Raw genomic sequence first — 27,029 nt, 5'->3', positions numbered from 1 at the left:
CTTTTGAGGATCTGGGGACCCATGCCAAATATTTTCAGTCTCCTAAATGGGAAAAGGTATGTTGTCTTGGTACGTTTGAACCATGATAGTTTGTTGCTGATGTGGACACCAAGGAACTTGAAACTCTCGACCCGCTCCACTACAGCCCTGTCGATGTTAATGGGGGCCTGTTCGGCCTGCCTTTTCCTGTAGTCCACGATCAGCTCCTTTGTCTTGCTCACACTGAGGGAGAGGTTGTTGTCCTGGCACCACACTGCCAGTTATCTGACCTCCTCCCAATAGGCCGTCTCATCGTTGTCAGTGATCAGGCCTACCACTGCTGTGTCAAAACTTAATGATGTGTTGGAGTCGTGTTTGACCACGCAGTCGTGGGTGAACAGGGAATATAGGAGGGGACTAAGTACACACCCCTGAGCAGTGTTAAGGATCAGTGTGGCAGACATGTTGTTGCCTACTCTTACCACCTGGAAGCGGCCCATCAGGAAGTCCAGGATACAGTTGCAGAGGGAAGTGTTTAGTCCCAGAGTCCTTAGCTTAGTGATGAGCTTTGTTGGCACTATGGTGTTGAATGCTGAGCTGTAGCCAATGAACAGCATTCTCACATAGGTGTTCCTTTTGTCCAGGTGGGAAAGGGCAGCGTGGAGTGCGAATGATATTGCGTCATCTATGGATCTGTTGGTGCGGTATGCGAATTGGAGTGAATCTAGGGTATCTGGGAGGATGCTGTTGATGTGAGCCATGACCAGCCTTTCAAAGCACTTCATGGCTACCGATGTGAGTGCCACAGAGTGGTAATCATTTAGGCAGGTTACCTTCGCTTCCTTTGGCTCAGTGACTATGGTGGTCTGCTTGAAACATGTAGGTATTACAGACTCGGTCAGGGAGAGGTTGAAAATGTCAGTGAAGACACTTGACAGTTGGTCCGCTCATGCTTTGACTACACGTCCTGGTAATCTGTCTGGCCTAGCGACTTTGTGAATGTTGACCTGTTTAAAGCTTTTGTTCACATCAGCTACTGAGCGCGTTATCACACAGTCATCCAGAACAGCTTGTGCTCTCGTGCATGCTTCATTGTTGCTTGCCTTGAAGCGAGCATAAAAGGCATTTACCTCATCTGGTAGGCTCGCGTCACTTGGCAGCTCGCGTCTGGGTTTCCCTTTGTAGTCCATAATAGTTTTCAAGCCCTGCCAGATCCGACGAGTGTCAGAGCCGGTGTAGTAGGATTCAATCTTAATTCTGTATTGACGCTTTGCTTGTTTGATGGTTCGTCTGAGAGCATAATGGGATTTCTTATAAGCGTCCGGATTTGTCTCCCGCTCCTTGAAAGTGGCAGCTCTAGCCTTTAGCTCGATGCGGATGTTGCCTGTAATCCATGGATTCTGGTTGGGATATGTACGTACAGTCACTGTGGGGACGACGTCGTCGATGCACTTGTTGATGAAGCCTATAACTGAGGTGGTGTACTCCTCAATGCCATTGGATGAATCCTGGAACCTATTCCAGTCTGTGCTAGCAAAACAGACCTGTAGTATAGCATCCTTGTCATCTGAACACTTCCGTATTGAGCGAGTCACTGGTACTTCCTGCTTTAGTTTTTGCTTATAAGCAGGAATCAAGAGGATAGAATTATGGTCAGATTTGCCAAATAGAGGGTGGGGGATAGCTTTCTATGCATCTCTGTGTGTGGAGTAAAGGTAGTCTAGGAATTGTTTTTTCTGATTGCACATGTGACATGTTGGTTAGAATTTGGTAAAACTGATTTAAGTTTCCCTGCATTAAAGTCCCCGGCCACTAGGAGTGCCGCTTCTGGGTGAGCATTTTCTTCTTTGCTTATAGCCTTATGGAGTTGGTTGAGAGCGGTCTTAGTGCCAGCTTCATTCTGTGGTGGTAAATAGATTACTACGAATAATATAGATGATAACTCTCTTGGTGGATAGTGTGGTCTACAGCTTTTCATAAGATACTCTACCTCAGGCAAGCAATACCTCGAGACTTCTTTAATATTAGACATCGCGCACCAGCTGTTATTGACAAATAGACACACACTTCCACCCCTCGTCTTACCAGAGGTATCGTCTCTGTTCTGCCGGTGTATGGAAAATTCCGCTTGCTCTATATTGTACTTATCGTCGTTCAGCAATGTCTCGGTGAAACATAAGATGTTACAGTTTTTAATGTCCCGTTGGTAGAATAATCATAATCGTAGGTCATCAATTTTATTTTCCAATGATTGCACGTTAGCAAGAAGAACGGATGGCAGTGGGAGCTTACTCGCTCGCCTATGGATTCTCAGAAGGCTGCCCGATTTGCGGCCCCTTTTCCTGCATTTTTTCTTCCCGCAAAAGGCGGGATTTGGGCCTGATCCAGTGAAAGCAGGATATCCTTCTTGTCCGACTTGTTAAAGGAAAAAGTTTCTTCCAGTCCGCAGTGAGTAACCACTGATGTCCAGAAGTTATTTTCGGTCATAAAAGATGGTAGCAGCAATATTATGTACACAATAAGTTTAAAAAATAAGTTACACAAAACGCAAAAAAACTAACAAAATAGCACAATTGGTTGGGAGAATGTAAAATGTCAGCCGTGTTCTTCGGTGCCATCTTCATGTTTGGTTGTGCATCAGCAGTTTCTATTTTAACATTTCAGTCATTAAGCAGACACTCTTAACCAGAGTGACTTACAGGAGCAATTAAGGTTAATTGCCTTGCTCAAGGGCACATCGGCAGATTTTTCACCTAGTCGGCTCAGGGATTCAAACCATTCATTGTCACTCAATTAGCCATATCAGCTAACTAAGTCTTAGATTGGTAAATTTGTCTAGCCCGTTATGCAAAATATGTAGAATTGCATGAAATTTTCTATAAAAGTGCAAAAATATGTCTCCGCCCCTATGGCTATATGAGTAGAATTGCATGAAATGTGTTGCAAAGTTGCAAAAATGTTCAACCCATGGCAAAATGTCTATAACTGGAGAAAACTTGCTTTAAAACTGAAACATGTTCTCTCTAAAAGTGTCAAATGTATACTATTTTCAGTGAACATATGAGTCATATGAACATACACTTGATTATATGTAAACTGGACTCACTTTGCTTAGTGCTGACGCTGTTACACTTTCTCAGTGTAAGAAATTAACACCTGTAGTGTTACAGTAAATCCTTTTTTGGATGCTGTTTTAACACTGTATTGTGTAAAGTCTAATTTGCATATTTCCCAGGGTGCCTTTTCTTTACGAGTAAAATTGTAGAGTTACCACCCATGACTGTATTTGTTAGTAACAGAGACATGGTTATTGAATTATTTCCTTTTACAAGACTTTGGCTTACATCCAAAGCTTTCACCAAGTGAGTACCTAGGTGAATGCCGTCATTAAAATTAAACTCCATCACAATAAGGCCTTATTTTGATGGCCTAGTTTTAACCTAATGCAGTCATGTTAGAAAACTCCTGGTTTACAGGCCACTACAGATTGAAAACAATCCTAAAAAATCTACCTACAGCATGCTGGGAAATGTGATAATGATGAGCATTGTCTTGATGGGACTGTTTTCTCTTCAAGTGTAAAACAATACCTCTGGTTATTAATTATTAACACCAACACTGGGGAGAATTTTACACCATTGAGTGTTAATTTCACTCTTACAGAGTGAATTTAACTGCTGAATCAACACTAGAAATGTTATACTGTAAAATCATCACTGGCTAATTTGCTGTGTGCAGCCCTCCAAGATCAACAATGGGAAACATAGCCGTATCCTCATTCCATTTGCACTTTTGAGTAAAACTTTTTTGTTGACTCTTTCCCTCTTCCCTGACCTCTCTCCTCCCCTGTAGTCTATCAGAGAAGTGACAGGCTACATCCTCATAGCCATTAACCAGTTCAGTCGGCTGCCGCTGGACCAGCTCCGTATCATCAGAGGCACCACTCTGTTCGAGGAGCGCTTTGCTCTGGCTGTCCTCGTCAACTACCAGAAGGACGGCCAACACGGACTGGAGGAGCTAGGCCTCACACACCTCACAGGTACACGCATGCATGCACGCACAAACTCACGCACAAAGGCACACACACACACATACGCACGCACGCACGCTCGCGCGCACACACACACACACACACACACACACACACACACACACACACACACACACACACACACACACACACACACACACACACACACACACACACACACACACACACACACACACACACACACACACACACACACACACACACATTCAAAAACATGTTAATGGAGATGAAGCGCACACACACACACGCACACACACATTCAAAAACATGTTAATGGAGATGAAGATAAGCATTTAAGTGATACACATCATCATCATGAACAACATTATAGTTATCATGGTCCACATGTCAACTACCATGCCAACTTCAGTAGTTCACTTTTAGGCTCCCGTCCCATCAAAGTGTCAGTGACAAATGGCAGGCATGTTACTACAACCCTCCCTCTCTAGAGTTGTAGTATGGCTGCGCGTGGGAGGCTGGACATAAAGAAAAGAGAGCCTGCTAGGCAGGTTGCATGTTACTGTTGGCACTCCCACACCCACATAGTACAACCACACCCCTTGTTGGCATGGATACAGTACAGTAGGGTTTAAGGAGGTTTGTGTGTGTGTGTGTGTGTGTGTGTGTGTGTGTGTGTGTGTGTGTGTGTGTGTGTGTGTGTGTGTGTGTGTGTGTGTGTGTGTGTGTGTGTGTGTGTGTGTGTGTGTGTGTGTGTGTGTGTGTGTGTGTGTGTGTGTGTCAGGTACAATATGAGTAGATGTCTTTATTGGAAGTCCCTGTTGAAATGCCCTTTACTATGTATTTGTAAGTCGCTCTGGATAAGAGCGTCTGCTAAATGACTAAAATGTAAATGTAATGTAAATGTACCCAACTGTCAGTGTAACATGAGAGGTGAGAGGAGGCACTATAGGGTGAGAGAGAAATACAGACTTGTGTCAGTTTTGATGTGGTTACTCACCAATGGGTTCTGGCCTGTTATGCCAATTATCTTAACTAGAAACATTAAACTAATTGTTTGTCCTCCTTTGTGTGTGTGTGTGTGTGTGTGTGTGTGTGTGTGTGTGTGTGTGTGTGTGTGTGTGTGTGTGTGTGTGTGTGTGTGTGTGTGTGTGTGTGTGTGTGTGTGTGTGTGTGTGTGTGTGTGTGTGTGTGTGTCAGTGTGTGTGTGTGTGTCAGGTACAATATGTTTGTCCTCCTTTGTGTGTGTGTGTGTGTGTGTGTGTGTGTGTGTGTGTGTGTGTGTGTGTGTGTGTGTGTGTGTGTGTGTGTGTGTGTGTGTGTGTGTGTGTGTGTGTGTGTGTGTGTGTGTGTGTGTGTTCCACAGAGATCCTGGAGGGAGGGGTGCAGATCATTCAGAATAAGTTCCTGAGCTACACCCCTCAGGTGAACTGGCTGGACATAGTGAAGGATGGAGCCTCTGAGGTCATCATCAACGAGAACGGGCCTGAACGTGAGTACAACCCAGCTCAGAAGGGCTTTATGAATACATTTGTTTGAAATTTGTTTGAGTACAGTGGGAGGCACATGGTAGGACTCGCAGAAGTCAATTGTCATGTTTATGTATTCAGATTAGTGATGGGACAGCTACAGTACGGATAACTTTTATGTTAAATGGTTAGGATCTGTGTTCTTGTATAATGTAGCTTCTACGTTTTCTAACATTTCTGACATGTTGTTTTTCAGAGCCATGTGATGAGGCATGCCCAGGTCCATGTTGGGGGTCCAGGAATGACACCTGCCAGATCTGTTAGTCACCTGCTTCTCATTGTCTTGCAACACTAGATAACCCCTCTGTCGCATACAACCCAGCTCAGTCAGATCGCTTGGCTCAAAGTGTTCTCTCTCTCTCTCTTTCTCTCCCCCCAACCCCCCACCCCCCCAGTGACGAAGACAGTGTGTGCCCCTCAGTGTAATGGCCGCTGCTTTGGGAGGAGTCCCAGTGAGTGCTGTCATATGGAGTGTGCAGGAGGCTGCACCGGACCCCTGGACACAGACTGCTTTGTGAGTTTTCTGTACACACAAGCATACTGCAAAGAAGTGTTACCAGAAGTTCTGATAGTCATTTAATGGAAAGGAATAGGTTAAACCTATACTACTAAGCAATGCATAACTATATTTTCTCTGTCCAGGCCTGCCGCAACTTCAACAACTCAGGCTCCTGTGTGCCGCAGTGTCCCCAGACCCTCATCTACAACAAGCACACCTTCAAACTGGAGCCCAACCCCAGCGCCAAGTACCAGTACGGCTCCATTTGCGTGGCCCAGTGCCCCAGTGAGTCCACACACAGCATGCTCTATCCACTACACCTCACCGGTCAACTCCTGGTCCTAATCATGACCATCATGACTACATTCAATCTATCAATTTCTAGCATGGTCCAATCTCCCTGTGTATTTTCCTATGGATTCTAATGATTTATCTGTCCCTCTGCCCCACTCTTTCTCTGTCTCTCATTCCTCCACAGCTAATTTTGTGGTGGACGGGAGCTCGTGTGTGAGCAGCTGCCCCCCTTATAAGACGGAGGTGGAGAAGAAAGGAGTGAAGAGGTGTGAGCCCTGTGGAGGCCTCTGTCCCAAAGGTACCTGTCCAGTGTCCACACATACTGTACACCCATCAATTATCACAGATCTGTAGTGTCCTCTACTCCAGCAACCTGTCCTTTTCACTCATGTAGTGAAACTTTGGCTTTATTAATTATTTCCTCTCCTCTCTAGCTTGTCAAGGAACAGGCACAGCCTCTAGACAGACAGTGGACTCTCAGAACATTGACAGTTTCATCAACTGCACCAAGATCCAGGGCAGCCTGCACTTTCTGGTCACCGGGATCAAAGGGTGAGTGACAGTTGCAATGTCCTATCAAAATGGCATGACCTGAGGTGGTTTAATGATCGAAGACACTGCAGCTGGAGCACATGTACAATGTACCGCTGCCAGTATAGTTTCCAATCTGGCCCAATATGATTTCAGCACTCTCTCCCTCTCTCCTCCCTCTCTCCCCTACCTTTCACCTCTATCTCTCTCTATTAAATACTTTTTTTTTAAATACCTTCAAAAATCGACAAATTCCTAATATTGAGTTGCACCCCCCTTTTCCTTCAGAACAGCCTCAATTTGTCCAGGCATGGACTCTGTAAGGGGTCGAAGGGATCCCTTCCCACAGTTGTATCAAGTTGGCTGGATGTCCTTTGAGTGGTGGACCATTCTTGATATGGGAAACTGACATAGGAAACTGTTGAGTGTGAAAAACCCAGCAGCGTTGCAGTTCTTTTTTAAATGTAATTTTTATATATTTTAGTTTTTTTTGTGTTACTTTTACCCCTTTTTCTCCCTAATTTCATGGTATCCAATTGGTAGTTACAGTCTTGTCTCATCGCTGCAACTCCCGTACAGACTCGGGAAAGGCGAAGGTCGAGAGCTGTACGTCCTCAGAAGCGCAATCCAACCGATGCCCACTTAACCCGGAAGCCAGCCGCACCAATGTGTCGGAGGAAACACTGTACACCTGGCCGTGCACATGGCGACCGTGTCAGCGTGCACTGCGCCCGGTCCGCCGCAGGAGTCGCTAGTGCGCGATGGGACCAGGACAACCCTGCCAGCCAAACCCTCCCCTAACTCGGATGACGCTGGGGCAATTGTGCGCCGCCCAATGGGTATCCTGGTCGCAGCCGGCTGCGACAGAGCCTGGACTCAAACCCAGAATCTCTAGTGGCACAGCGAACACCAGCATTGCAGTTCTTGACACACTATGGTAGTAGGTGCACCTGGCACCTACTACCATAACCCATTCAAAGGCACTTCAATATTTTGTTTTGCCGATTCACCCTCTGAATGGCACACACATCATCCATGTCTTAATTGTCTCAAGGTTTAAAATCCATCTTTAACCTGTCTCCTCCCTTTATCTACACTGATTGAAGTGAATTTAACATGTGACATCAATAAAGGATCCTAACGTTCACCTGGATTCACCTGGTCAGTCTATTAAATAAAGAACAGGTGTTCCTAATTTTTTAATACACTCAATGTACAGATGTAGGATCTTAATTTGATTTGACAGTACGAAATTCAAACTTGTAGTCTATTCAAGGTTAAAATAGTCTTCTAAGGTTTCTAATTTCCACTTTAAAATGTCAGACTTGATTTGCCCTAATGAAAAATGTATCATCCCTTACAAAAAATTCCATTAATTATAATCCAGATAATAATTCACAAGTCCTGTTTCTGCAGGCTCGTTTTCCTGCTGTAGTAAACTGTCTCAAATGAAGATCCTACATATGTATATTCAAAATGACACAGTAATGTCAAATTGTTCCCTTTTCGTTGGTCCTCACTACTTCTCTGTTGGTTGATCTTCTACACACAGTGATCCCTACAACAACATCACAGCTTTGGATCCAGAGAAACTGAAGATCTTCAGAACTGTGCGAGAGATCACAGGTATGTGTATGTGTGTGTGTTGAAGTTTCAAGTGCATGTGTCAGTTTAGTGGGGTGTTTGTATGGTGTTCTGTGTTTGTAACACACCTTCTCCGGTTGCCAGACATTCTGAGTATCCAGTCATGGCCGGAAACTCTGACAGACCTGTCGGTGTTCTCCAACTTGACAACCATACAAGGAAGAACCCTTTACAGGTGACGATCTGTCTGTCTGTCTCCCTCACTGTCTGACGTTATACTTGTGTCTCTGTCTCTCTGCACTAAAGACATATCTTGTTCACATTCTACAGTATGTGTCCACTGAACCCATCACCATTTCCATCTGTGTTCAACTGCATTGTAGACATGCATGCATAGACTGACCTGTTGTGTCTTGTGTGTCTTGTCACCACTTTATCTCTCATCCTCTTTCACCCTTTTTCTCATTCTCTACTCTGTTCTTCTCTCTGTCTCTTCTGTCTCTCTCTCTGTCTTGTTTGTCCCATCAGAGGAGGGCGCTCTAAAAGGTACAGTGTGTTTGTGACAGCTGTTTTACTAATCTTCCTGGTATGACATCATACTTACACAATTTCCTCCTTATCACCTGTGACTATGCTAAGCAACATTTTACTCAGAATTGGTTATGTGTTGCGTCTTGAACTGTATGAGAAGTGTCTCAGTTGGTGGTGGTGGGTGAGGGATTTGTGTTGAGGTATAAGGTAACCACTATCCTCATGATTGTACTTTGAACTTGATCATACCATATGACCATACACACTTCTACGTATAAGTGAAGAGCTGGGTACTGGGAGTCACTGGGTGAATAGGTGGTATTGATCAAACTAATCTCAAAGACAATGTGGTCCTTCTGTAGCTCAGTTGGTAGAGCATGGCGCTTGTAACGCCAGGGTAGTGGGTTCGATCCCCGGGACCACCCATATGTAGAATGTATGCACACATGACTGTAAGTCGCTTTGGATAAAAGCGTCTGCTAAATGGCATATATATATTATATATTAATGACATATACTGTACATTCCCTACATAGCAACATACATATTTTCTGTCTGCTGGTAGACAATTAGTGTTTGGGAGCAGCAATGACGAATGTGCGATTCATTTTTTTAATCTGTCCTGACTTGATGTTCCCAGCTAAAGTATACATTTGTACATATTTTGTCTGAAGGATCCTCCATTCCCTCCACCCTGATGGTTCTCCTCTCCCTGCTCCCTCACCTTTGACCCACTCTCCCACTGCCTCTCTCTACCCCTCTGCCCTGCTCATCTTCCTCCTCCTGTGTTATTGACTCCTCTCTCTTGTTCAGGGGCTACTCCCTGCTGGTGATGCGCATCCCGTCCCTGACATCTCTGGGGCTGCGCTCGCTGCGGAGGATCAACGACGGCGGCGTCTACATCACAGGAAACAAGAAGCTGTGCTACCACCACACCGTCAACTGGACACGCCTCTTCAGCAGCAGCTCCCGCCCACAGCGCCGCCAGAAGAACATTGACGTCAAGGAGAATCGTCTCCAGAGCCAGTGTGGTGAGACAGGGGGACTGAGGAGAGAGACTGGGTGAAATCTCAAAATCATTGAGTGAATATGGCAGGTAAACTAGTGAAGAACTAATAGTTTTGTGTGTGTGTGTGTGTGTGTGTGTGTGTGTGTGTGTGTGTGTGTGTGTGTGTGTGTGTGTGTGTGTGTGTGTGTGTGTGTGTGTGTGTGTGTGTGTGTGTGTGTGTGTGTGTGTGTGTGTGTGTGTGTGTGTGTGTGTAGTTGAGGAGGGGCACATGTGTGACCCACTGTGTTCGTTGGAGGGGTGTTGGGGTCCTGGTCCGGACCAGTGTATGTCCTGTAAGAACTTCAACCGAGGAGGAACCTGTGTCCATCAGTGCAGATTTCTCACTGGGTCAGTAGTCAGTCAAAACAATGTATCTTTATCATAATGTAGAGTATGTCTCAATGTGTGTGTGTGTGACTATGTTTTCAACCTATTTTTCAATCTCAATCTCTGTTTTTCTCCAGGGAGGGGCGTGAGTTTGCAGGTCCAAAGGGCGAATGTATGCCCTGTCACTCAGAGTGTGAGGTCCAGGAGGGACGGTTCACCTGCACAGGACCGGTATGCACACCTCTGACCATATCTCTCAATGTGTCATAAAAAGACATAAGCTCAGAGGGATCAGTTGAAAAGTGTCTCTCAAAATTCTCAGGACTATCTGAAATGTAGTGCTTTACTGCCACCTTGCGGGGGATATTTTGGACCACAGTTACATGGAAATGGTCCTCTCTCTCTCCCTCTCTGTCTCTCTGCAGGGAGCTAATAAGTGTGTGGTGTGTGCCAGTCTGAGGGACGGTCCCCACTGTGTGTCCTCATGCCCTGAGGGAGTGATGGGGGAGAAGGGTCTCATCTTTAAGTACCCCAACCAGCAGAGACGCTGTGAGCCCTGCCACCTCAACTGCACCCAGGGGTGAGAAACGAGTCAGAGAATGGGGGAGGTGTGTGTGTGTGTGTACATGCGTGTTAAATATCTCTCTGTTCTGTGTTTTCAGTTGCTCAGGGCCAGGCATTGGGGACTGTTTGGACTCGTCCAGATTAACCACTAGGTGAGTGGAGCCTCTGTCTTTTCTCCACCTGTGACTGACAACCTGATATCTCCTCAATGTAATGACAATTAAAGTGTGTTCTGTGTTCTCTAGTCTAGAGCACAGCAATCTTCATTATTGTACGGTGCATTCGGAAAGTATTCAGACCCCTTGACTTTTTCCACATTTTGTTTACGTTACAGCCTTGATCTAAAATAAATAATAATAATAATATATGCCATTTAGCAGACGCTTTTATCCAAAGCGACTTACAGTCATGTGTGCATACATTCTACGTATGGGTGGTCCCGGGGATCGAACCCACTACCCTGGCGTTACAAGCGCCATGCTCTACCAACTGAGCTACAGAAGTTTTTTCCCCTCATCAATCTAACACTATAACGACAAAGCAAAAACTGAAATATCACATTTACATACAGTACCAGTCAAAAGTTTGGACATACCTGCTCATTCAAGGGTTTTTCTTTATTTTAACTATTTTCTACATTTTAGAATAATAGTGAAGACATGTGATGCAGCACTCCATCACTCTCCTTATTGGTCAAATAGTCCTTACACAGCCTGGAGGTGTGTTTTGTCATTGTCCTGTTGAAAAACAAATGATAGTCCCACTAAGCGCAAACCGGATGGGTGGTGTATCGCTGCAGAATACTGTGGTATCCATGCTGGTTAAGTGTACCTTGAATTCTAAATAAATCACTGACAGTGTCACTTGCACAGCACCCCCACACCATCACACCTCCTCCTCCATGCTTCACGGTAGGAACCGCACATGCAGAGATCATCTGTTCACCTACTCTGCATCTCACAAAGACACAGCAGTTGGAACCAAATATCTCAAATTTGGACTCATCAGACCAAAGAACAGATTTCCACCGGTCTAATGTCCATTGCTCGTGAATCTTGGCCCAAGCAAGTCTCTTCTTCCTATTGGTGTCCTTTAGTAGTGGTTTCTACCTTGAAGAACTGATTCATACAGTCTCCTCTGAGCAGTTGATGTTGAGATGTGTCTGTCACTTGAACTCTGTGAAGCATTTACTTGGGCTGCAATTTCTGAGGCTGGTAACTGTAATGAACTTATCCTCTACAGCAGAGGTAACTCTGGGTCTTCCTTTCCTGTGGTAATCCTTGTAAGAGCCATTTTCATCATAGGGTGTGATGGTTTTTGCGACTGACCTTGAAGAAGCTTTCAAAGTTCTGGAAATTTTCCGAATTGACTGACCTGCATGTCTTAAAGTAATGATGGACTGTCGTTTGTCTTTGCTTATTTGAGCTGTTCTTGCAATAATATGGACTTGGTCTTTTACAAAAATATACCATCCCTACCTTGTCACAACACAACTGATTGGATCAAATTCATTAAGAAGGAAATAAATTCCACAAATTAACTTTAAACAAGGTACACCTGTTAATTGAAATGCATTCCAGGTGACTACCTCATGAAGCTGGTTGAGAGAATGCCAAGAGTGTGCAAAGCTGTCATCAAGGCAAAAGGTGGCTACTTTGAAGAATCTCAAATAGAAAATATATTTTGATTTGTTTTACACTTTTTTGGTTACTACACGATTCCATATGTGTTATTTCCTAGTGTTGATGGCTACAATGTAGTCAATAGTAAAAATAAAGAAAAACACTTGAATAAGTAGGTGTGTCCAAACTTCTGACTGGTACTGTAAGTATTCAGACCCTTTACACAGTGCATTGTTGAAGCATGTTTGGCAGCAATTACATCCTCGAGTCTTCTTTGGTATGACGCTACAAGCTTGGCACACCTGTATTTGGGGAGTTTCTCCCATTCGTCACTGCAAATCTCTCAAGCTCTGTCAGGTTGGATGGGGAGGGTTGCTGCACAGCTACTTTAAGGTCTCTCCAGAGATGTTTGATCAGGTTCAAGTCTAGGCTCTTGTTGGGCCACTCAAAGACATTCAGAGACTTGTCCGGAAGCCACTCCTGCATTATCTTGGCTGTGTGCTTAGTGTTGTTGTCCTGTTGGAAGGTGAACCTTCGCCCCAGTCTGAGATCCTGAGTGCTCTGGAGCAGGTTTTTCTCAAGGACCTCTCTCTGTACTTTGCTCTATTCATCTTTCCCTTAATCCTGATTAGTCTCCCAGTCTCTGCCACTGAAAAACATCCCCACAGCATGATGCTGCCACCACCATTCATCACCGTAGGGAAGGTGTCAGATTTTCTCCAGACGTGACGCTTGGCATTCAAGCCAAAGAGTTTGATCTTGGTTTCATCAGACCAGAGAATCTTTTTTCTCATGTTCCGAGAGTCCTTTTACTGAGGAGTGGCTTCCGTCTGGCTACTCTACTATAAAGGCCTGATTGGAGGAGTTCTGCAGAGATGGTTCTCCTTCTGGAAGGTTCTCCCATCTAAACAGAGGAACTCTGGAGCTCTGTCCGAATGACCGTCGGGGTCTTGGTCATCTTCCTGACCAAGCCCCTTCTCCCCTGATTGCTCAATTTGGCCAAGGTGGCCCACTCTAGGAAGAGTCTTGGTGGTTCCAAACTTCCTCCATTTAAGAATTATGGAGGCCATTGTGTTCTTGGGGACCTTCGATGCTGCCGAAATGTTTGGTACCCTTCCCCATATCTGTGCCTCGACACAATCCTGTCTTGGAGCTCTGCGCACAATTCCTTCGACCTCATGTCTTGGTTTTTGCTCTGACATGCACTGTCAGCTGTGGGAACTTATAAAGACCGGTGTGTGCCTTTCCAAATCATGTCCAATCAATTGAATTTGCCAACATTTCAACTGTTATTGCTTTGTCATTATGGGGTATTGTGTGTAGATTGATTATTTTTTTTATAATACTCTCTAAAATAAGTCTTTAACATAGCAAAATGTGGAAAAAGTCAAGGAGTTTAAATTATTTCCGAATGCACTGTATATCAGCTGCCGATTGGCTAATACCTCTTCCTGTGTCTCTTTCCAGCCAACCCATTATAGGCATTGTTCTGGGAGTTTTGGCAGTGGTGATAGTGGGCATCTCTATCTTTGTGATGAGTGTTCTGTACCGCAGAGGTCTTGCCATCCGGCGCAAGAGAGCCATGAGGAGATACCTGGCGAGTGGAGAGGTGGGGAGGGGAGAGAGGGTGTGTGTGAGTGAGAGAGAGGGAGAGAGAAAATAAGGATTTTTTTTATAGCACTGTCTGTGTGTGTGTGTTATTGTCTTGATATGTCCTGATATTAACTGTATGCATTTGTGTTGGTCTGTAGAGTTTAGAGCCCTTGGACCCTGGTGAGAAGGGGGTCAAAGTTCATGCGAGGATCCTGAAGGTCAGAGAGCTCCGTAAGATCAAGCTGCTGGGCACCGGGGTGTTTGGCTCCATCCACAAGGTGATTACAACATCAACTGTCGGCCTCTTAAACCCCCTATTTTCATCACCACTGCACCTTTCTATCATTTACCAAATTTTGCTTCTTACGTTTTCTTTGTTTCATTGTGAGGTAACCCCTCTACCTCTGTCTTTTCCTCCACCTTTCTCAGGGCATTTGGATTCCTGAGGGAGACTCAGTGAAGATCCCCGTGGCCATAAAGACTATTCATGATCGAACGGGGCGGCAGACCTTCCATGAGATCACAGACGTAAGAAAATATATATACACTACTGTTCAAAAGTTTGGGGTCACTTAGAAATGTCCTTGTTTTTGAAAGAAAAGCACTTTTTTTGTCATTAAAATTACATCAAATTGATCCGAAATACAGTGTAGACATTGTTAATGTTGTAAAGGACTATTGTAGCTGGAAACAGCAGATTTTTTATGGAACATCTACATAGGCGTACAGAGGCCGATTATCAGCAAACATCACTCCTGTGTTCCAATGGCACGTTATGTTAACTAATCCAAGTTTATCCTTCAGAGTTCCTCTGTCCAGTGTCTGTGTTATTTTGCCCATCTTAATCTTTTATTTTTATTAGCCAGGCTGAGATATGGCTTTTTCTTCGCAACTCTGCTTAGAAGGCCAGCATCCTGGAGTCGCCACTTCACTGTTGACATTGAGCCTGGTGTTTTGCGGGTTTTTCCCCTCACTACTAGTGAGGGGAAAAAAGTATTTGATCCCCTGCTGATTTTGTACGTTTGTCCACTGACAAAGAAATTATCCATCTATAATTTTAATGGTAGGTTTATTTGAACAGTGAGACAGAATAACAACAAAAAAATCCAGAAAAACTCATGTCAAAAATGGTATACATTAATTTGCATTTTAATGAGGGAAATAAGTATTTGAGCCCTCTGCAAAACATTATTTGTTTTATTTATTTCACCTTTATTTAACCAGGTAGGCTAGTTGAGAACAAGTTCTCATTTGCAACTGCGACCTGGCCAAGATAAAGCATAGCAATTTGACACATACAACAACACAGAGTTACACATGGAATAAACAAAACATACAGTCAATAATACAGTAGAACAAAAAACAAAAAGTCTATATACAGTGAGTGCAAATGAGGTAAGATAAGGCAATAAATAGGCCCTGGTGGCGAAGTAATTACAATATAGCAATTAAACACTGGAATGGTAGATGTGCAGACATGACTTAGTACTTGGTGGAAAAACCCTTGTTGGCAATCACAGAGGTCAGACGTTTCTTGTAGTTGGCCACCTGCGTTTGCACACATCTCAGGAGGGATTTTGTCCCACTCCTCTTTGCAGATCTTCTCAAAGTCATTAAGGTTTCGAGGCTGACTTTTGGCAACTTGTACCTTCAGCTCCCTCCACAGATTTTCTATGGGATTAAGGTCTGGAGACTGGCTAGGCCACTCCAGGACCTTAATGTGCTTCTTCTTGAGCTGAGCCACTCCTTTGTTGCCTTGGCCTTGTGTTTTAGGTCATTGTCATGCTGGAATACCCATCCACGACCCATTTTCAATGCCCTGGCTGAGGGAAGGAGGTTCTCCCCCAAGATTTGACTGTACATGGCCCTGTCCATCGTCCCTTTGATGCAGTGATATTGTCCTGTCCCCTTAGCAGAAAAACACCCCCAAAACATAATGTTTCCACCTCCATGTTTGACGGTGGGGATGGTGTTCTTGGGGTCATAGGCAGCATTCCACCTCCAAACACGGCGAGTTGAGTTGATGCCAAAGAGCTCCATTTTGGTCTCATCTGACCACAACACTTTCACCTAGTTGTCCTCTGAATCATTCAGATATTCATTAGCAAACTTCAAACCGGCATGTATATGTGCTTTCTTGAGCAGGGGGACCTTGCAGGTGCTGCAGGTTTTCAGTCCTTCACGGATTAGTGTGTTACCAATTGTTTTCTTGGTGACTATGGTCCCAGCTGCCTTGAGATCATTGACAAGATCCTCCCGTGTAGTTCTGGGCTGATTCCTCACCGTTCTCATGATCATTGCGACTCCATGAGGTGAGATCTTGCATGGAGCCCCAGGTCGAGGGAGATTGACAGTTATTTTGTGTTTCTTCCATTTGCGTATAATCGCACCAACTGTTGTCACCTTTTCACCAAGCTGCTTGGCGATGGTCTTGTAGCACATTCCAGCCTTGTGTAGGTCTACAATCTTGTCCCTGACACCCTTGGAGAGCTCTTTGGTCTTGGCCATGGTGGAGAGTTTGGAATCTGATTGATTGATTGCTTCTGTGGACAGGTGTCTTTTATACAGGTAACAAGCTGAGATTTGGAGCACTCCCTTTAAGAATGTGCTCTCAGCTCATTACCTGTATAAAAGACACCTCGGAGCCAGAAATCTTTCTGGTTGAGAGGGGGTCAAATACTTTTTTTCCCTCATTAAAATACAAATAAATGTATAACATTTTTGACATGCGTTTTTCTGGATTTCTTTGTTGTTATTCTGTCTCTCACTGTTCAAATAAACCTATCATTAAAACTATAGACTGATCATTTCTTTGTCAGTGGGCAAACGTACAAAATCAGCAGGGGATCAAATACTTTTTTCCCTCACTATATTTAATGAAGCTGCCAGTTGAGTACTTGTGAGGCATCTGTTTCTCAAACTGGACAATCTAATGTACTTGTCCTCTTGCTCAGTTGTGCACAGGGGCCTTCTACTCCTCTTTCTATTCTGGTTAGTGCCGGTTTGCACTGTTCTGTGAAGGGAGTAGTACACAGCATTGTACGTGATCTTAATTTTCTTGCCAATTTCTCACATGGAATAGTCTTTATTTCTCAGAAAAAGAATAGACCGACGAGTTTCAGAAGCAAGTTCTTTGTATCTTGCCTTTTTGAGCCTGTAATTGAACCCACAAATGCTGTTGTGCCAGATACTCAACTAGTTTAAAGAAGGCCAGTTTTATTGCTTCTTTAATCAGATCAACAGTTTAACTGTGCTAACATAATTGCAAAAGGGTTTTCTAATGATCAATTAGCCTTTTTAAAATGATAAACATGGATTAGCTCACACAACATGCCATTGGAACACAGGAGTGATGTTTGCTGATAATGGGCCTCTGTACGCCTATGTAGATATTCCATTAAATATCAGCCGTTTCCAGCTACAATAGTCATTAACAATGTCTACACTGTATTTCTGATCAATTTGATGTTATTTTAATGGACAAAAAATGTGCTTTTCTTTAAAAAGGACGTTTCTAAGTGACCCCAAACTTTAGAACGGTGGTGTATATCTCACATACCCATTCTCAAGAACATCTTCCCCTTCAAATCATAACTCACCTGATAACACTTAGCTTGACTCTGTTTACTAATGCAGATTTTTCTAATAACCCCTGCAGCACATGTTGGCGATGGGTAGCTTGGACCACCAGTACATAGTCAGGCTCTTAGGCGTCTGTCCAGGTGCAAGTCTTCAGCTGGTTACCCAGCTCAGCACTCAGGGGTCCTTACTGGAGCACATCAGGCACTACAGGGATAGCCTGGACCCACAGAGGCTGCTCAACTGGTGTGTGCAGATTGCCAAGGTGAGATACAGTGTGTGTGTGTGGTTGTGTATGCGTGCATGTTATTGTTTATGCGACTGAGGTGTGTGTCCTCTCCCCCGTCAGGGTATGTACTATTTGGAGGAACACAGGATGGTCCACAGAAACCTGGCAGCCAGGAATGTTCTCTTGAAAAGTGACTACATGGTCCAGATCTCTGACTATGGCATCGCAGACCTGCTATACCCTGACGACAAGAAGTACTTCTACAATGAGGTCAAGGTGTGTTGGCTTCTTGGTTAGGTCCCATTGTCCATAAACGAGTTATTCCGGACTATGTCTCAGCCTACTATTTATCTTTATCTTCTTCTGGAAAAACCATCCTGTTTCGTTTCTGTTAGGTGAGATGTTGACTAGATACATGGCCTGTGTATTTTCTGTTAGGTGAGATGTTGACTAGATACGTGGCCTGTGTATTTTCTGTTAGATGAGATATTGACTAGATACGTGGCCTGTGTATTTTCTGTGAGGTGAGATGTTGACTAGATACGTGGCCTGTGTATTTTCTGTGAGGTGAGATGTTGACTAGATACGTGGCCTGTGTATTTTCTGTTAGGTGAGATGTTGACTAGATACGTGGCCTGTGTATTTTCTGTTAGGTGAGATGTTGACTAGATACGTGGCCTGTGTATTTTCTGTTAGGTGAGATATTGACTAGATACGTGGCCTGTGTATTTTCTGTTAGGTGAGATGTTGACTAGATACGTGGCCTGTGTATTTTCTGTTAGGTGAGATGTTGACTAGATACGTGGCCTGTGTATTTTCTGTTAGGTGAGATGTTGACTAGATACGTGGCCTGTGTATTTTCTGTTAGGTGAGATGTTGACTAGATACGTGGCCTGTGTATTTTCTGTTAGGTGAGATATTGACTAGATACGTGGCCTGTGTATTTTCTGTTAGGTGAGATGTTGACTAGATACGTGGCCTGTGTATTTTCTGTTAGGTGAGATGTTGACTAGATACGTGGCCTGTGTATTTTCTGTTAGGTGAGATGTTGACTAGATACGTGGCCTGTGTATTTTCTGTTAGGTGAGATGTTGACTAGATACGTGGCCTGTGTATTTTCTGTTAGGTGAGATGTTGACTAGATACGTGGCCTGTGTATTTTCTGTTAGGTGAGATGTTGACTAGATACGTGGCCTGTGTATTTTCTGTTAGGTGAGATGTTGACTAGATACGTGGCCTGTGTATTTTCTGTTAGGTGAGATGTTGACTAGATACGTGGCCTGTGTATTTTCTGTTAGGTGAGATGTTGACTAGATACGTGGCCTGTGTATTTTCTGTTAGGTGAGATGTTGACTAGATACGTGGCCTGTTTCTCTATGTGTTTTGCATTGTTGCCATGAACACTTACCTAATAGGTGTTTTTTCCCAGTGGCCACGGGCTTTGAACTGGGTGCAACTCATGGTGACATAGTTCCCTGTCTTGTCTTTCTCACCACAGACGCCTATCAAATGGATGGCTCTGGAGAGCATCTTGTTCCGCAGATACACACATCAAAGTGATGTCTGGAGCTATGGTGAGTCACTGTGTGTATGTTTCATGTGCTTCTTATAGACTTTTATATCAACGGTAACTTGAAAGTACTTATGTGTATGTTGAGTTACCAGGATTTTAGAATGTCAATTATATTACTCCATCTTGCAGGAGTGACCGTGTGGGAGATGATGTCATACGGGGCGGAGCCCTACTCAACGATGCGTCCACAGGAAGTGCCTGACCTGCTGGAGAAGGGCGAACGTCTCTCCCAGCCACACATCTGTACCATAGATGTTTACATGGTCATGGTCAAGTGTGAGTGCCGACCCTCTCTCCTTCACCCTCAATACCTATCAGATCTGTGTGAAATGTGTTAAGACTACGTTGCATTGTAATCATTTGTTTTGCTATGAAAGTATAGTGTATATAAAGAATGTTCAAACAACTGAAAATATTTTCAAATGGGACTCATGTGGCATTATCATCATTTACAGGCTGGATGATTGACGAGAATGTCCGTCCCACCTTCAAGGAACTGGCCAATGAGTTTACCAGAATGGCCAGGGACCCGCCTCGGTACCTTGTGATCAAGGTAAGATAGAATGCCACACCTGGGAGACAGCCATATAAATCAATGTTTGCTAAGAATGTGTTTTTTGGAGTTCACTCCCAAATGCCAATCAATACAGTCCTAAGACTGTGCTCTTTGCCTGAGTCACACTCTTGTTCATCCACACCAAATGTCAGCTCATCAGGATAATAATAATGTTGTTAGTGATGATGATGATTGAAGTTTATTTCTTTATCTTCCTCTGTTCACCAGGGGGACTGCAGCCCGTCTGACTCTCCCTCAGACGATTCTCACCACAGAGTTACAGAGCTGGATCACATGGAGGCGGGGCTGGAGGACCAGGATGAGGAGAGGCTAGGGGACGGCATGGCCACACCTCCTCTCTATCTGTCACAGGCCAGGAGTCTTTCTCGACTCTCACGAATGGAAAGCCACAGGGTGAGGGCTCATATAAGGCATCTCTCCCGATGCATACATTTTTTAAACTGTATGGGGCCAGGAGGTTTTTTCAGACCATGTGACCTGACCAGGAAAATCCAAGTTATAGCCTATAGTCCTGGTCAGGTCGTCAATATATAAGATGGGCAGATCGAAACAACCTTTTGTTCACCAAGTTGTTTTTCTAACTCCCACCCCGTCCTGTATTCCCCTCAGGGTGTTCACAGCAGTCAGGCTGGATACCTGCCCATGAACCCAGGACTGGATAACTCTCAGGTCAATCACTGGAGATGATAAAGATACATGAAAACCTACTGAAAACGTTTACATGCTAACACATGTATTATTGAAAGTCTTCCAGCCTATATCAAGCCTATAGGGTTGATCACTCGTTTGACATTATACCCCCTGTTCCTCTATATAGATGGTGTGGTCCCCAGCATCTCGCTCACGCCTCAACTCCGCCCGCACTGTGTCAGAGAGCTCCGAGGGGCGGGGCACGTTGGTGGAGCTGGAGATGAGCGAGGACTTGGCTGGCAGCCTGCAGAGGAAGCGGCATCGGGAGGACAGTGCCTACATGTCCCAGAGGGACAGCATGTCAGGGGTGCTGTCTGAGACCCCCTCCCCTGACACAGAGGGGGAGGAGGACCAAAACGGATACGTGCTCCCCGGACTGGGTGACAGTCCAGAGAGAGGTGATACCATAGATGGATCACAAAAACAAACATACCACACAATATGTATAGGAACATATACCTTTGTGTTTCTGACTATTGAACATATTGCATTTTTATATTTTCTTTAAGCCATAAATAGAGTCACATGTTTTTGTTTGTGAATGGTTGCATGGTCATTGTTACAACTGAAAGTGTCAGTGTTAATTACTCAGATCATTTCAGATCTCTGGATCACCTTACTCATTCCTCTTTCCCTTGTCACTGTTCTCCAGATACGCTACTGTCTAGCTCACGGGTCACCCTTCCTCACGGGAGGATGTCCAAGGTCCCCTCATACCCATCAGGACCCTCGGAGGACAATGACAGTTCCTGTGAAGAATATGAGTACATGAACAAACAGGCGTTCATGATGACTCTCTCCCCCAGGCAGCAGCCTGGCCACTCCAAAGATGGCCATTGGTTGAAGATGAACAAGAGGCAACGCTCTTCTCTGCCATCCCTGGACACAGAGTATACAGAGTGCACGGGGCACAGGACATCAGCTGGTGAGAACAGGGGAGGCCAAACCAAGAATGAAGAACACCAGGACTATGAATTCCCTGCCCTCAACTCTGATTCAGACAAAATGGAGGAAAGGGGCTCTGGTGACGTTGAATATGAGTACATGGACATTCGAAGTGTTGGACCAGAGGCCAGTGAAAGACCGGACGATCCCCCAACACGAGTTGTCCCTCATCCTGGAGCTATGCCCAAACAGCGGATGAGAGACGAGAGAGAGGTGGAGGAAGAGGACGATGAATACGTAGAAGAGGACGACTATCATTACACTAACAGGCAACCCAAGCTGCGGCAGGCTCTGCGAAGCAGGGAGGGGCCTGGGGATGCAGAGAGGAGGAGAGGGAGAGGTGGATGAGTACGAGGACATGGATTCCCTGGCTGCCCCTGGAGCTGGGGACCCAGTGGAGTATGAGAATTTGCAGGGAGAAGGTGAGGGTGTAGTGGGGGGCATGGGGGGTCAGCACACAGGGATGGGGGCATTTGTAAAAGTGCGTGCAGGGGTAGGGGTGGGGGAGCCTGGTGGCGGAGATCGCTCATTTGACAATCCAGACTACTGGCAGAGCAGGTTGTTCCTGAAGCCTAACGCTGTGAGCACGTAGGGAAGTGGACCTCCTTCATCAAACCTGAAGGGGATAGCTGCCTCTGTAGCTTTTCCATGTCCATTGAATTCAATGAAGGACCAGGAGAGGGGAGAAACCAATCCAGAGCCATCCAAATATCAAAAATATTTAAGACATATCTCTGTGTGCCATTTTTGTATTTTAAAGAGCAACTGACACTAAAAAGCTACTTCTTGTTTTAAAAATGTTCTATGTGGCATCAATGAGTCAGAAACATGCATTCTAGTGTCAAAACAAAGTGTAAATCATAAAGTCAGTCTCGTTCATTACAGAGATTTGCGAGATGATAGGAAAATATTTTATGTCACGGAATAAACGGTACCGTAATAGTTTTCCTGGGTTTGGGTTTATTTCAATCCTGCCCACTAAGCAGTCATCAATTTGGAGGTTGTAATGCCCGTAGTCCATTTGATTTGACATTCGATACCCATGGGGCTCGATAGCTATGGGGCTAGATACCCATGGGGCTCGATACCCATGGGGCTCGATACCCATGGGGCTAGATACCCATGGGGCTAGATACCCATGGGGCTAGATACCCATGGGGCTAGATACCCATGGGGCTAGATACCCATGGGGCTAGATAGCTATGGGGCTAGATGGACCATCAGTAAATGGTACATGGGACAATATTTTTTAAATATCAATAGTTCCAAATTTAAATGACTTAAAAACCTAATACAAACTATAAATTGTAGAAATTCATAAACAAATATTGAATGCATTTAATGAGACAATTAAAAGATGTGCAACATGAAAAATCTACTTTGCCACGGTCACATACTAGCCTGCAGAAGCTAACTGGCAAAAAACAATTGGCTAGCACTACCTATCTTAGGCAACTTTAAGACACAAAACCTGGTTTCAAGATATCTAGAAGGGTGAGTTACTGTAACTGTGTACTGTTTTGGTAGAGTGAATGTACAAAAGCTTGCCACATATGAACACACACACAAGACACCCACATTAAACCACCTTACAAGACAACTCTTGTTTGGCTTCAGTCATGGCTGCTGCATTTCTTAATGACCAAGCCAAAAAAGAAGCCAAATCAGGAAGTTCAGCCATTAATGTGTCTGTTACAGGTTTACATTGATCATGTTTTTTAGCCATAATAACATAGGCTTTGGGATGTTTTTCCTTTCTTTGAAATATGATACTGTATTATAAGTGTAAGGCACTGTGAGTGTGTGAAGCACTAATAGAAACGGCCCGATTATAAGCTTTGTATATGTTTTTACTTATAAGAACAAAAAATGGTTTTGTACAATGTTATTTTTCTATGGTATTTTCATGTTTTGAAAATGTTAATGTAACATTAAGTGATATTATTGAGTATTTTCTACATAATAAAACTTTTGAAGAATGTATGTGATTGTTGTCATTAATTAGTGAGAATGCGCATAATTCACAATCTGTTTGTTGATAACAGATGTTTAATTCATTTCTGTGGTATCTTGCTGTTCACTTGTTACACAGTCCCATTCATTGGGGTAAGTGAGAAATGAATAGGCACATTCCATGTTGTCGTTATTCCAGTTGGGCTGAGCATATTACCAGAGCTCAACACCTGAAACAACATCCCAGGAACCACATTTATAGTGACGTTAGTACAACAATTAGTGTCCTTGTCAAGTTATTCTCTGTGCATAACGGTTAAGGTGTTGGACTGACTGTCTCAGGGATTGTAGATTGAGTCACGATAAGGATGCGACCCAGGCCAGAATGTACACATTGGTGTCAGAAGTGGGATGGCACCTTGATGCGGCTGTCCCTACAGTCTTCGGTAGAGGCGCAAGGAAATCAAAGATGCTCAAATAACACCGTGTTCACATGCTAATGGAAACTTGGAGCCTCTTCATTAAAATGAACTTAAGTTATTTTGCGTGGACCTTCATACTGGTTGATTCCGAAACTTCCCAGGTGGGAAACTGGATCATTTTCTACAAGTTATCAAGTCGTAACTCAACGATATTCCACTGGCTGTGTGAAAAGTGCTTTAGGGTTTAGGGTAGCAATGTCCCAAGGATCATAAACCCTGCCTATTTCTATCAACCAAATGTATTTAGAGAGCCCTTTTTACAACAGCAGATGGAACAAAGTGTGTACACAGACCCGCGAGCAACTGTGGCCCCTCATGAGTTCAGATTATTTTTAACCCCCATCCTGATCAAGTTGCCCATCCCTGATTTAGACCATAAAGCCCTATTTGGTTGTGACGTTTTTTCTTACGTAGCAAGAACATAGGATGAGATTGGAGAATCAGGGGCTTGAGCAGCTACATGAAGTGGAGCTTGGTCAGAGATAGTCTTTTTTCTTTTGGAACTTTTGTAAGTGTAATGTTTACTGTACATACTGTTTTTCACTTTTGTTTACTGTTTATTTCACTTGTTTATTTTACTTGCTTTGGCAATGTTAACATATGTTTCCCATGACAATAAAACCCCTTAAATGTAACTGATATTACAGAAAGGAGGAGATAGGAATCACATTGGGCAATGAATGGATAATATACAACGCCCCACCCAGCAGACTGTCGACCAATCGCGTTCACGTTATCCCTTCTCAAAGTCAGGGTATGCGTGGAGAAACGTGCCTATTTTCATCGAAAGTACGTAATCTCACGATTCCAAAGCTATACAATATTACAGAGAGCAAGTTATTTACCTCACATCTTTGAAAATATTGGTAATGTTGCACTTCTTGTTGACGAAATTCATGCTTATGTTGGGTTTTTGAGCCAGCGTCAAATTGACTCCCATTCAAACCTCGAAGGAGAGCTCTCCTTGTCCCATAATCGCCCAGAATGCACCGCGCAATTCATTGTCGTCTTGAACGAGTTTACCATCTCCTAATAAGTATCTCTGGCTTGGTAGTGGCGGTACCTGTGTGAAGATAGCCACAATAAGGATTAACCACAATTGTGGACTTGACGGTTTGGCTTCAAAATAAAAGTTCCCCAATGAAAGTAATTTAAACAGAAATAAATAGTGGAATCTTTCCATATTTGGACTAGATAACAGTAAACAAGGTCGGAATGTAATTATATAAATTCCCCAAAAGACAATTATTTATTCATTTGACAAAAAAAAGTAAAAATCAGTGGATGTATTGGAATTGCATTGGTGGCATACTCAAATTTGATTTGTCACATGCGCCGAATGCAAGAGTTGGGGACCTTAATGTGAAATGCTTACTTACAAGCCCTTAACCAACAATGCAGCTCAAGAAAATATATACTAATTGAACTAAAGTAAAAAATAAAATAAAAAGTAACACAATAAAATAACAATAACGAGACTATAAACAGGGGGTACCGGTACCGAGTCAATGCGCCGGGGTACAGGTTAGTCGAGGTCATTTGTACATGTAGGTAGGAGCATAAGTGATTATGCATAGATAATAAACAGCGAATAGCAGTAGTTTAAAAACAAGGGGGGGGGGGTTTGTGAATACAAAATAATCTGGGTGGCCATTTGATCAATTGTTCAGCAGTTTTATGGCTTGGGGGTAGAAGCTGTTAAGGAGCATTTTGGATCTAGACTTGGTGCTCCGGTACCGCTTGCCGTGTGCAGCTCCGTCAATGTGAATGAATGTGTGTTCGGCCCTCCTTTTCCTGTAGTCCACGATCAGCTCCTTTGTCTTGCTCACGTTGATGGAGAGGTTGTTGTCCTGACACCTCACTGCCAGGTCTCTGACTCCTCCTTATAGGCTGTGTTATCGTTGTCAGTGATCAGGCCTACCACTGTTGTTGTCGTCAGCAAACTTAATGATGGTGCTGGAATCATGCCTGGCCACGCAGTCGTAGATGAACAGGGAGTACAGGAGGGGACTAAGCACACACCCTTGAGGGGCCCCCGTGTTGAGGATCAGTGGCAGATGTGCTGTTGCCTGCCATTACCACCTGTGGTAGGCCATTCAGGAAGTCTGGGATGCAGTTGCAGAGGGAGGTGTTTAGTCCCAGAGTCCTTAGCTTAGTGGTGAACTTTGTGGGCACTATGGTGTTGAACACTGAGCTATAGTCAATGAACAGCATTCTCACGTAGGTGTTCCTTTTGTCCAGGTGAGAAAGGGCATTGTGCAGTGCGACTGACATTGCGTCATCTGTGGATCTGTTGGGGCGGTATGCAAATTGGAGTGGGTCTAAGGTTTCTGGGATGATGATGTTGATGTAAGCCATGACCAGCCTTTCAAAGCACTCCATGGCTACCGACGTGAGTGCTATGGGGCGGTAGTCATGTATGCAGGTTAACTTCCCTTTTGGGGCACAGGGACTATGGTGGTCTGCTTGTAGGTATTACAGACTCGGTCAGGGAGAGGTTGAAAATGTCAGTGAACACACTTAAGGGGCGGAAGGTAGCCTATTGGTTAGAGTATTGGGCCAGTAACTGAAAGGTTGATAGATTGAATCCCCGAACTGACAAGGTAAATCTGTTGTTCTGCCCCTGAACAAGGCAGTTAACCCACTGTTCCCATCATTGTAAATAAGAACTGACTTGCACAGTCAGTCATAAAGGTCAAATATATATATATATATATATATATATATATATATATATATATATATATATATATATTTTAAACCAGTTGGTCTGCGCATGCTCTAAATACACGTCCTGGTAATACATCTGACCCCGCGGCCTTGCGAACGTTGTCCTGTATAAAGGTCTTGCTCACATCAGCTATGGAGAGCGTGACCACACAGTCATACGG

At 44.1% G+C, this 27,029-nt stretch overlaps 1 protein-coding gene across 2 annotated transcripts in view; it reads left to right on the top strand.

The window, feature by feature from the left end:
• The window catches only part of LOC124003012 (receptor tyrosine-protein kinase erbB-3-like), a 36,511-nt gene extending 12,827 nt beyond the window's left edge, over positions 1 to 23,684 (top strand). Inside the window, exons 3-29 of one of the 2 annotated variants that reach the window (XM_046310928.1) lie at positions 3,832 to 4,018; positions 5,355 to 5,480; positions 5,714 to 5,776; positions 5,913 to 6,031; positions 6,160 to 6,301; positions 6,495 to 6,608; positions 6,745 to 6,862; positions 8,394 to 8,467; positions 8,570 to 8,660; positions 8,954 to 8,971; positions 9,770 to 9,987; positions 10,220 to 10,352; positions 10,469 to 10,562; positions 10,757 to 10,911; positions 10,994 to 11,047; positions 13,985 to 14,126; positions 14,269 to 14,388; positions 14,540 to 14,638; positions 17,769 to 17,954; positions 18,039 to 18,194; positions 19,417 to 19,492; positions 19,621 to 19,767; positions 19,947 to 20,044; positions 20,276 to 20,461; positions 20,678 to 20,737; positions 20,886 to 21,156; positions 21,411 to 23,684. In XM_046310928.1, coding sequence (XP_046166884.1) covers positions 3,832 to 4,018; positions 5,355 to 5,480; positions 5,714 to 5,776; positions 5,913 to 6,031; positions 6,160 to 6,301; positions 6,495 to 6,608; positions 6,745 to 6,862; positions 8,394 to 8,467; positions 8,570 to 8,660; positions 8,954 to 8,971; positions 9,770 to 9,987; positions 10,220 to 10,352; positions 10,469 to 10,562; positions 10,757 to 10,911; positions 10,994 to 11,047; positions 13,985 to 14,126; positions 14,269 to 14,388; positions 14,540 to 14,638; positions 17,769 to 17,954; positions 18,039 to 18,194; positions 19,417 to 19,492; positions 19,621 to 19,767; positions 19,947 to 20,044; positions 20,276 to 20,461; positions 20,678 to 20,737; positions 20,886 to 21,156; positions 21,411 to 22,051 — 3,888 coding nt within the window. In that variant the 3' untranslated portion in view covers positions 22,052 to 23,684. The remainder of the gene's footprint in view (positions 1 to 3,831; positions 4,019 to 5,354; positions 5,481 to 5,713; positions 5,777 to 5,912; positions 6,032 to 6,159; positions 6,302 to 6,494; positions 6,609 to 6,744; positions 6,863 to 8,393; positions 8,468 to 8,569; positions 8,661 to 8,953; positions 8,972 to 9,769; positions 9,988 to 10,219; positions 10,353 to 10,468; positions 10,563 to 10,756; positions 10,912 to 10,993; positions 11,048 to 13,984; positions 14,127 to 14,268; positions 14,389 to 14,539; positions 14,639 to 17,768; positions 17,955 to 18,038; positions 18,195 to 19,416; positions 19,493 to 19,620; positions 19,768 to 19,946; positions 20,045 to 20,275; positions 20,462 to 20,677; positions 20,738 to 20,885; positions 21,157 to 21,410) is intronic. The other variant, XM_046310929.1, reaches the window with a different exon arrangement.
• Positions 23,685 to 27,029: the final 3,345 nt, after the last annotated feature.

The sequence above is a fragment of the Oncorhynchus gorbuscha genome, linkage group LG18 (assembly GCF_021184085.1).
Source record: "Oncorhynchus gorbuscha isolate QuinsamMale2020 ecotype Even-year linkage group LG18, OgorEven_v1.0, whole genome shotgun sequence".
Taxonomy (NCBI): domain Eukaryota; kingdom Metazoa; phylum Chordata; class Actinopteri; order Salmoniformes; family Salmonidae; genus Oncorhynchus; species Oncorhynchus gorbuscha.
This window is presented reverse-complemented; position numbering and strand designations above follow the sequence as displayed.